This window comes from Saimiri boliviensis, chromosome 4 (genome assembly GCF_048565385.1).
Source record: "Saimiri boliviensis isolate mSaiBol1 chromosome 4, mSaiBol1.pri, whole genome shotgun sequence".
NCBI lineage: Eukaryota > Metazoa > Chordata > Mammalia > Primates > Cebidae > Saimiri > Saimiri boliviensis.
In genome coordinates, this window is record NC_133452.1 from 59,131,315 (window position 1) to 59,142,671 (window position 11,357).

The window sequence follows — 11,357 nt, forward strand, 5'->3', positions numbered from 1 at the left end:
AGTGCTGGTCTTACAGGTGTCAGCCACTATGCCCCACTGAGACTCAGGATTTTTAGGAAGTCTTCAGGTGACTCCGAGCTGCCGCCCACCATCTCTGGGAATGTCTAATGTGATTCCCACGATTTGGGAGCCTCGGGGACTTTCAAGCTTTTAAAAAGCTTTTCCAAACAAGTTTTACTTGGAAACTCTTTATGTGGTGAAGAGGACAGAGGCCCTTTGTGGAAGCTCTGCTGGGGAACCTGGAATTCCCCCAGTGCTCCTGTCTTCTTGCTCCAGGGTCCTGCAGCAGAACTTCAAGGCCTTAACAGAGCATTCTTTGTAATCCCCAGTTCTTGTTGTAACCCTCACGTCCAGATAAGACAGCTGAGAGCAGGGAGATCAAGTACCTGGTGCAAGACGCACAGCGGAGTCCCCAGCTATAAGGAGAAGCCATCCTTTCTCTGATTCTCCATCGGACTTGTTTGTTTGTTTTTTTTTTTTTTTTTTTTTTTTGAGACAGTCTCACTCTGTCGCCCAGGCTGGAGTGCAGTGGCGTGATCTTGGCTCACTGCAACCTCTACTTCTTGGGTTCAAGTGATTCTCATTCCTTAGCCTCTTGAGGAGCTGGGATTATAGGCACGCACCACCACGCCCAGCTGATTTTTGTATTTTTAGTAGAGAGAAGGTTTCACCGTGTTGGCCAGTCTGGTCTTGAACGTCTGACCTCAAGTGATCTACCCACCTTGGCCTTCCAAAGTGCTGGGATTACAAGTGTGAGCCACTGCACCCAGCACATCAGACTTTCTGAGTCTTTCTTTGCAACACGATCTTGTATTTTAAAGTGTAAATAGTTAGGGTCACACTGCGGCCAAGAGACATTTGTCCCACAGATCTCCCTCTAAAGTTTCATAATAGTTTCCTATCAGCAGTCCACCCTTAAATCCTCCACGTGGCATTTTCCTTACACCTGCTTTATCAAATATACGTTTTTCTTTTTTTTTTTTTTTTGGAGACAAAGTCTTGTTCCTTCACCAGGTGCCAGGCTGGAGTACAGTGGCGCGATCTTGGCTCACTGCAACCTCTGCCTCCCAGGTTCAAGCAATTCTCCTGCCTCAGCCTCCCAAATAGCTGGGACTGCAGGCATGCGCCACCACGCCCAGCTAATTTTTTGTATTTTTAGTAGAGACAGGGTTTCACCATGTTGGTCAGGATGGTCTTTATCTCTTGACCTCATGATCCGCCCACCTTGGCCTCCCAAAGTGCTGGGATTACAGGCGTGAGCCACCGCGCCCGGCCAAGCTTTTATTTTCTAAGGGAAAGAATTTGTTAGTGAGCTTGGACAATTTCTTAGCTTATAAAGACCCAATCTTAATGACAACAAATACACAAACATTAAGTTTTCTCACAGGAAACTTTTTCTAAAAATCTAACTGCTCAGCTAGTGGATTTATCCCTTTTAGGAGTATATTATTTGTCATGTGCTACAAGTTTGAAAGGCAAGTGACTTTCTGTAGAGATAAGTCCACATAACACCAGCCCAGAGGTGTCTCCTCCTTCCCTCCACAAGCAGGAGGGATATATGAATTGGAAAATCCATTAGTCAAGAGATAGCATAAATCTTTCCCTGGGAATTTTCCATGCCCACACATCTGCCTGCTGAAATTCTAGGGCAGGCAGCCCTGTGGACCAGGCTGAGTAAGTACATTTGTTTTGGCTGTAGACAGATAAATGGATGGATGGATGGATGGATGGATGGAAGAATGGATAGATAGAGTAGGTACACACATATATCTAAGAAAAAGTTTATCAGACTAATATGTGACCAGGGGTATAGAATAGCAGAGGAAGAACTCCCTGTGTAATTGTCTCTTAGCCCAGTTGTCAGAGAGTAGAGTTTTTCTTCTTCCTTCCTACTTTCACCCAGAGTGTTTGGGGGAGCAGTCTAAAAATAAATACATCTTCTGTCCATTTTACAGGTTTTGGAACTGAGATTCAGACAAGATTAGGGTTGTGGCCAACGGCACCTGGCTAGTTAGTGACCCATCAGAACTCAGATCCACATTTTTTGGCCCTTTCTGCCACCCAGTGAAATACACGAGAATTTTTATGGGAGACAGTGCTTAACATTAGCCAGGGATGATTGCTGGCAGTAGAGCTTTAGTAGCAGAGGGGAAGAAGGTATTTTGGGGTAAGGGCTTTGTGAACTCTTCTCAGATCAGATTGTAAACGTGGCAGGCAGAATAACAGATTACACTGTAGCACTTACGGGATGACAATCAATCGTGGAGACTAGTTGAATGCAATAGAGTGAAGTTATGTAATCACCAATTCATGTTATAGCTTTGGCTCCCTTGTGGCTGACCCAGGGAAGAAGCTGCTGTAAATCAGGGAGAATGTCTTTGGCATGTCCTGTGGGACCCTTCTGGCCTCTCAGGTGGATTTCTGCTCAGCCAGGAAAAGCTGCAGATTTTCCCAGTTCAGAATCCGGATTAGACCAGATCCATGCAGTGTCTGGCACATATTAGACTCTTGACACACATGTGCTAAGTGAATGAATGTTATATGTTAAAAAGGTGACAATCCAATCAAATAGTGTCAATGTGCATTGCAATTATGAATATTATAGTTTTTTTAAAGATTTTTTTTTTGTTGGGTTGGTTGTTGGTTTACAACCACAGGTACATGACCTCAAAAAAATCTAGTATGTAAATATTTAATATAGGAAATCTTTAACCAACTCTATGAGCTCCCTAAACACCCTAACACTGCATGCAAAACTTTACTTATATATGATTTCTTTCTCAGAAGAATGCCACACTTTTCATCAGTTTTTTATAAATGTGTGTAACCCAGAAAAGATGAGGCACCATTAATTTAAAGGGGTACTTATTTGCATAAAAGAACAGTCTTTTCTTACTAACACTCTATAAGTTTTCTCTTAGTAACCTGTAAAGAAAAGCACATTAAGATATTTCTTGACTTGGCCAGGTGCGGTGGCTCACGCCTGTAATCCCAGCACTTTGGGAGGCCAAGGCAGGTGGATCACAAGGTCAAAAGATCGAGACCATGCTGGCCAACATGGTGAAACCCTGTCTCTACTAAAAAAATACAAAAATTAGCTGGGCATGGTGGCTTGCACCTGTAGTTCCAGCTACTCGGGAGGCTGAGGCAGGAGAATTGCTTGAACCCGGGAGGCGGAGGTTGCAGTGAGCCAAGATCGCGCCACTGCACTCCAGCCTGGTGCCTGGCAACAGAGCAAGATTCTGTCTCAAAAAAAAAAAAAAAAGATACTTCTTGACTCTGAAATGTTGAAATAGAATAGCCCACAGGTATACAGATACTTTGTTCTCTCTCTACCCGAAACAAATTCCTTATTATTCCCACTCCCTACCTGAAACAAATTCCTTATTATTCTCAATATTAGTCTGGGCCAATACCCATAAGGGCCTGATCTGCACAGGAGATGAAGGATGACTTGCCTCCACACCCCTACCTTTTTTTGTCTTTTTTTTTTTTTTTTTTTTTTTGAGACAGAGTTTCACTCTTGATACCCAGACTGGAGTGCAATGGCTTGATCTCGGGTCAGTATAACCTCTGCCTCCCGAGTTTGAGCAATTCTCCTGCCTCAGCCTCCCAAGTAGCTGGGATTATAGGTATGTACCACCATACCCTGCTACTTTTTGTATTTTGGGTAGAAACAGGGTTTTACCATGTTGGCCAGATCCGCCCGCCTTGGCCTCCCAAAGTGCTGGGATTACAGCTGTCAGCCACCACACCCGGCCCCTTTTTATGTCTAGAATTGTCTTGAATTATGTGCATGCTTGTATACACCACTGTTTCACACAATGCAGGTATTGTGATTCTTGAAAACTAAGTAAAATTATTTTCAAGCTTACATTTTTTTTTTACGGTCACGCGTTACCTAATGATGGGCATATGTTTTAAGAAATGCATCCTTTGGTGATTTGTGGTTGTCAGAACATCACAGAGTGAACTTACACAAACATAGATGGCCCAGCCTACTACCCAGGCTGTGTGGTACAGTGTGGTGTTGCTTGCTCCTCAGCTGTGATCCTCCACACCATGTAACTGCACTGAACACTGTAGGCAGTCATAACAGTGGTAAGTATTTGTGTATCTACACATATTGAAAGATAGAAAAAGTTGAGTAAAAATGTGCTATTGTAATCTCTCGGGGCCATCGAGGTTGAGCGAAATGGTGTAATGCAGTGCCAGAACACCCTTATTCTCGCTGGGGAGGGTGGAAAAGAAGCTGCAGGAAGCAGGTCCGTCACTCCTCACATCACTTGTGCCTTACCTGTCTCAGACTCTATCCTCTGTTTCCAGGTCGCTGGCTGTGGGAAGCGGCAGCATGGTGTGCCGCCTGGCCAGCATCCTGGCACCGTTCTCCGTGGACCTCAGGAGCATTTGGATCTTCATGCCACAGGTTGGCTTCAGTTTGCGACCCTTCCCAAGGTGGCAGGGAGGCACAGTTTCTAATTGACTATTAGCGACTTCTCTACTGTTATTTATAGAAAGCCAGTTCATAATTTCCTAATGGGGTTTGTAGAAACAATCCCATTATCCACAGCTTGCCAGTTGGTGAGTAGGGTGGTGACTGCTGTGCGACTGGCCACTGGTGGCCTTCCACCACTGCTGAGCTGTGCATTACAACTCTGCCTGCCGCAGAAGGGTGTGTCCTCACTCTTCCCTGGAAGCCAGGCCTGGGGAAGGGAGAGCTTTGGACAGATGCCCTGTCCTCCCCAGGGCATCTGTCCCTACCCTCGGGCCTGGCCCTTGCCTCTGTGTTTCCACTGAACGCCTCTTGGGCAAGGCGAATTCTGGAGGCAGCCTGCTCCCAAAAGATTCTGTGGTGCCTAATGGAGAGCATTAGCAACCCATGGTTCTCAGCTGACCTGAACTCGAGGGGCTCCTTGTGGGCGAGGCTTCTGGCTCCAGCAGTGTGACCCATTTGCCTGGTTTCAAAGAGTAAGTGCAGGGACACTTAGTTTGCAGATCCTAAGTACAGGCACACTTAGTTTGCAGGTAGGGGCTGAGAGGCTGGGAAGGCATGTGAGCACCGCTGCACCTGGCTTTAGTGGACTCTTCTACTCAGGAAGAAGATGCTGGACGAGTGGAGAGCAGGGATGACTTCCCGGCCCACAGCCCCTCCTCCTCCCTCCCCTCCAGTGCCTCCTTCCTTTTTTCTGATTGTGCTTTTGATAGACTCAGGCTGCAGGATTCCCTCCTGGCCTCTTCCCTGCCCGCTGAATGCATGACCTCTCCTCCCGGCTGCAGGCACGCGTTTCCTCCAGCCTCATCAGCATTCTCCCTGGATGTCTTACCACAAACTCAATGTCTCCCCACAAACTCAGTGTCTCCCAAGCAGAACTGACCAGTGACATCTGTCTCCCATTTTTAGTTAAGGATAAGTCAGTGGCATCAAGCATGACACGGTGGCATCGACTTCTTATTGATCCTTTTCTTTCTCCTACCCTTCTAACCCATTCATCACTGAATCCTCACATTCTCTTTCGAAACTGTGCCTGCAGCCTGCCTCCAGTGACTCCCCATCTTCTCCCTGTAGAAAGTAAAAGGTTCCGGCTGGGTGCAGTGGCTCACGCCTGGAATCCCAGCACTTTGGGAGACAGAGGTGGGTGGATCATGAGGTCAGAAGTTCAAGACCAGCCTGACCAACATGGTGAAACCCTGTCTCTACTAAAATTACAAAAATTAGCCGAGCATGGTGGTGCGCGTCTGTAGTCCCAGCTACTCAGGAGGCTGAGGCAGGAGAATCACTTGAACCTGGATGGTGGAGGTTGCAGTGAGCTGAGATTGTGCCACTTTACTCCAGCCTGAGCAACAGAGTGAGACTCTGTCTCAAAAAAAAAAGAAAAGAAAGTTTAAAGTTCCTCTTTAAAATTTCTCTTCTTGTTAAAGAATAATAATAATGAATGCTGGAAATAATTGTTTTAAAGACTAACTTTCTTCAAAGCATTCTCGCTTTTGCTAATAACTATTTGTTAAGTCCTATCCTATGTAGCTGTTAGACATGCTCACAAGCACATAGTACATTCTATGTCCTTGTACTTTAGCCAAGATATCTGTGCTGGACGTGCTCACAGGCATGTCCAGCTCTCGGTCTATGCCCCTTCCTTATTTAGACATCCTCTTTTCTTTTGTTCTCCACTGCTTTTACCTACTGAGAAAAGTTTTAAGTTGTTAGCCTATCAAGTTCAGTTTAAATTGTGAAGTCTAGCTCCAACCACCAGAGATCAGACACAGCAGTAAAGACCCGATGCATAAAGAATAAATATGCCTGCCTTTCCTTTGTTCATTGTATTCTCATAGCAAGATAGTTAACCAGAGCACCCTTTCTGCGGTAAGTAAAATTGCCTTGCTAAGAAAACATTTTGTCTGAATGCTAATTTTTCCTTGCAGTACCTAAGAACACGCATCTGTCTCTAACAATCCCCACCTCATCAGGGTAGCAGAGACGGCACCACGCCCATGACTTAGTGCCCCAGTCAGCTTCAGAATAAAGATCCAAACTCAGCCTATACACAGGGCTTTTCCCGATTGACCCCCCCGCCCATCTCCCCTATTCTGTTCCTCATGCAGCTTCCCCTCTTCTTCACACTCAGCCACCATGCTCAGCCATTTTTTTTGTCTTGAACTGTCTTGAATTATGTGCGTGCTTCCCATCTCCTCCCTGTCCTCACCCCACCCCCTCCCCTTCCATGCCACTGCCCCAATGGCCTCTCCAAAGAGAACGCTCCTCTCTCATGTATCCGTTAAGTAGCCATCCAGGTATCCTCCTTCCAGGAGGCCACCCAGATCCAGTGACCCCGCCTCTCCTTTTCTCAAGCACGTCTGTACAGCATTTAGCGGGTGCCTCTTTCCAGGCCCTCTTCACAGTGTGGTTCTATCACTTGCACGTGTGTCTTTGTCGCCTCAGTCAGGCTGCTGTGCTTTGCAGAGCGGGGCAGTTTGCATCCCCACAGCTAGGGCCAGCAAAGTGTGTCCCTCAGCTTGTGTGCCACCCAAGCTGTCATTCATCTACTATTTTAAAATCAAATAGACTGCCTGTTGGAAATTAGCTTTGTCCTAAACAATAACATCAGTGAGATCATGGGTGTTACAATAGTTATGTGTTTTTCTAAAAGACACTAACATAATCTCACAAGTAATAAAACAGTGCTTGGTACCCCGCCGGAGTCCCCTTGTACACACAGCGGGTGCCCATACTGCTCTTCAGGAACTGCTGGCTTGGCATGAGTGTCTCCTGCGTCCCAGGAGCAGATGCTCAGTAAAGGGCTTGGATGTGTCATTGGGGTGTTAGATCCCAGCCTCTATCTCAGGCTGACTCAGGTTAGGAAACCATATGGGCTGTGTGGGAGGTGTTTTTGGGGAGTCTATCACCCTTTTTAGGTCATGGACTTTTCCAGAAGCATCTCCTTTGTGCTAGCACTTATTTTCCTCATTTTGTTTTAAGAAAAGATAAAATGGAAAAGTGTTTATTAAAACAAGTTGAAACATGCAAAAATGAAACAGATAAATTTATAAAAGCAAATTACTATCAATCGACTAAAACCAAATAAAGATTTTTTTAATGGATATCTGTAAGGCTCAATTAAGGACTATGGACTTAAAAGGGATCTCTAATTTTATTTAACAGATATTTAAACAAGCTCTTTTTATTTTTATTGTTTTTCTAGACAGAGTCTCACTCTGTCAACCAGGCTGGAGTACAGTGGTCTGATCCCAGCTCACTGCAACCTCCACCTCCTGGGTTCAAGTGATCCTTCTGCCTTAGCCTCCCAATTAGCTGAGACTACAGGCATGCACCAGCAAGCCTGGCTATTTTTTTTTTTTTTTTTGTATTTTTTAGTAGAGATGGGGTTTCACTATGTTGGCCAGACTGGTCTTGTACTCCTGACCTCAGGTGAACTGCCCACCTCAGCCTCCCAAAGTGCTGGGATTACAAGGCATGAACCACCACACCCTGCCCAAACAAGCTCTTTTTAAAATGCTTTATAAAAATTAATCTTAATATAATGCAGATACTGTTGTTCTCCTCATTTTACAGATGAGGAGACTGATGGACAGAAAACAATCATTAGCCCAGGGTCGCACACCTTAAAGGTGACAGAGCTGGGATTTGAGAAGTGAAAACTCTGATCTGAAAGATGTTTATATTTTCTTTTCTGAAAAGAGGCACATGAAAAATCACTCATTCTGATGCCATTATTTTCTAATAATCTAAAAAAGGTGGACAGTAATTAACTTTTTGTGTGTTCATTAACTCGTTTGGCAAACACTGACAGAGTGTTGATTTCGAACTAGCCACCCTGCTAGGTGCCAAGGAGCAGAGATGAAAGAAACAGACTGTCTTGAGAGACGTCCAGTCTGGTGGAAAGGGCAGGAGAGCAAACTGTCACCAGCCCCGGAGAGAAGGGCTGGGGCGGGGCAATGCCAGGTGTGGTGATTTAAAAGATATTAACAGCAGTAGTGACAAAACATTAAGAAACATCTTGCTTTTCAATATTTAATGGCAGTAATGAGAGCCGACATGTATTGGCTGCCTACCTCGGCCAGGCACTGTTCCAGATGACTTTTGTGTGATATTTAATTCCATCCTCTCAACAGTACTTTGTGACAGATACTGCTCTTTCATCTATTTTACAGAAAAGGAAACTGAGGAGCAGAGAGGTTAAGTAATTTGTCCAAGGCCACACAGGTAGCAGGTGGCAAATACCCAGACAACGTGGGTATGTAGATTATAAAAGGGTCAAGAACGTCCTTTTCTTTCTTTCTTTTTTTTTTTTTTTGAGACCGGGTCTCATTCTGTCACTGAGATTGGAGTGCAGTGGGGCGATCTCGGCTCATTGCAACCTCTGCTTCCTGGGCTCAAGCAATTCTTCCACCTCAGCCTCCCAAGTAGCTGGGACCGCAGGCATGTGCCACACACACCTGGCTAATTTTTTGTATTTTTTCATAGAGACAGAGTTTCGCCATATTGCCCAGGCTGGTCTCAAACTCCTGACATCAAGTGATCCATCAGCCTTAGCCTCCCAAAGTGCTGGCATTACAAGTGTGAGCCACCACACCCAACCTTTGAGAACCGTTTTTTTTTTTTTTTTTTTTTGAGATGGAGTTTTGCTCTTGTCGCCTAGGCTGGAGTGCAGTGGCACAATCTTGGGTCACCGCAACCCCTTCCTCCTGGGTTCAAGAGATCCTCATGTCTCCAACTCCCAAGTAGCTGGGATTATAGGCATGTGCCACCATGTCTAGCTAATTTTGTAATTTTAGTAGAGATGGAGTTTCACTATGTTGGCCAGGCTGGTCTCGAACCTCTGACCTCAGGTGATCCACCTGCCTTAGCCTCCCAAAATGCAGGGATTATGGGCGTGAGCCACCATGTCTGGTCCTTTGAGAACTTTTCTTTTTGCTGAGGGAAAATAACTGGCAGACAGGAAAAGGTCAAAAATGTGTGAGAAGGAGGTTGGACCATTGATGGAGGGAGATCTCCGAGGAGGAGGTGAGAGGCGATGGGGTCTGGAGAGCGTAAAAAAATCCACCTGACCAGGAGGAGGGAAGGGTGGGGAAGTGGGGGCTTGTCTCAATGTTTGGTTTGGGGTTTGTGGGATTGTGGGGAGCTGAACAGGGGAGCAGGAGTAAGGAGGAGATGGAGATGTATGATTTGTTTACTGCCTATTTTTACTATCAAGCGAAGAAGAAAAATTCCATTCTGTTCTGGATCTTCCATTTGATTCTATTTTGCTTTTAGACTTACTCAGTGTTTTTCAGACCCTGACATAGGGCCCTCCTGGGGTTTCTAGATCACTGGATGTATTTGCCATGTCTTGAGAGATCAGAAAATGCCTTTAAAATTCCTTTAGAATGTCTGAAATTCTGCTTGAAATCCTTGAAATTCTGCTACTGCTTCCAGGTTAAGCTTGCTCATATATTTCTTAGAATTAGGTTATCAGTGCTCTGCAAAACAAAATAAAAAACTGCCTTCCCAGTTCTCATCTGTTATGGATGTGGTCTGGCATCACCTCACACTTGCTTTATGTATTTTATGATTTTCATTCTCAGAGGCTATAAACATACCAAGTGTGAAGATTTATCAGAAAAGTCATATCTTAATTTATTTTTATAGGGTCTTTCTAGCAAATATATTTTGCTAAAGGAGTTTAAATTAAGTAAGGATGGATTGTGTTTTTACAGATTGTATAGAGATTTAGTTCTGTTAATAAAAACCACCTAGCATCTTCATAATGATAAATAGAGAATAGATATGCAGACTTTAATTTTTAATGTGACCTACATTTTTAAAAGCAAACGCCTTGGCGCTAGTCTAAAAGGTTGCCTTTTATGTGTCAAAATCTGGAAAATAAAGAAATCATACCGAACTATATAGGAAATCACATGGATCCCTCCCCGATAAAGTGACTGTTTGTCTTCACTGCCTTAGCTTCTCCCAGATTCTGGTTTATTGAAACCTGTATTCATTCATTCATTCATTGCCTATCATTTCCTGAACTCTAATAGTGTACTGATTATTGGGGCAGGGACAGGCTTGACAAAGATAGTCCCTGCTTGGTGTGTCCTAGCCCAGGGCTCAGTTGCTTGTTTCCTCCACAAGACTCTGGGGTCCGGAAAGATGGGGCAAGGGTCTTTTTCCTTTGAGACCACAGCTTCTAGGATGGTGCCTCCAGGAGTAATAACGCAGGCAGCAGCTGGCAATTGAGTAGGCGCTCCACGGTGAGTCATGAATGAATTAACGATGAGTGATGAGATTAAGTCTCATTGATGAGAGAAAGAAATCGAAGTCTAGCACAAGTAACCAAAGGTCTCACCGAGTAATCACAATGACAACTGTTATGTCAAACTTAATTTCATTACCCTCTGAAAACAGGAAATTCTCTTTTTTGATGGATGCGTTTCTTGATGTGTCACATCGTTATTTTTAATTCCTTCTAGGTGTTTGTTGGGACTATGGCCTTCCTCAGTGGAGTGTTAACACTGAAGCTTCCAGAAACCCTTGGGAAGCAGCTGGCATCTACTTGGGAGGAGGCTGCAAAACTTGAGTCTGAGAATGAAAGAAATTCAAGCAAATTGCTTCCCACAACTAATAATATTGGGCTGGAAAAAACAGAAGCGATTACCCCCAGGGATTCTGGTCTTGGTGAATAAATGTGCTGTGCGTGCCGTCTAGCACCTGAAATACTATTTCCCTTACTGCGTTTGTATTCGAGGAACCTTATTCTCATCTCCCACATGTTGTTTGTATGTCTTTTTAATAAATTTTGTAAGAAAGTTTTAAAGCAAATGTGTGATAAAAGAAATAAAAACTAAGATGAAAATTCGCA

The 11,357-nt window shown here is 44.5% G+C and overlaps 1 protein-coding gene across 1 annotated transcript in view; it reads left to right on the plus strand.

Moving 5' to 3' along the window:
* Nucleotides 1-11,357, plus strand: part of SLC22A16 (solute carrier family 22 member 16) — a 49,844-nt gene extending 38,487 nt beyond the window's left edge. The window contains exons 7-8 of the mRNA XM_003935966.4: nt 4,327-4,426; nt 10,969-11,357. Coding sequence (XP_003936015.1) covers nt 4,327-4,426; nt 10,969-11,181 — 313 coding nt within the window. The 3' untranslated portion in view covers nt 11,182-11,357. The remainder of the gene's footprint in view (nt 1-4,326; nt 4,427-10,968) is intronic.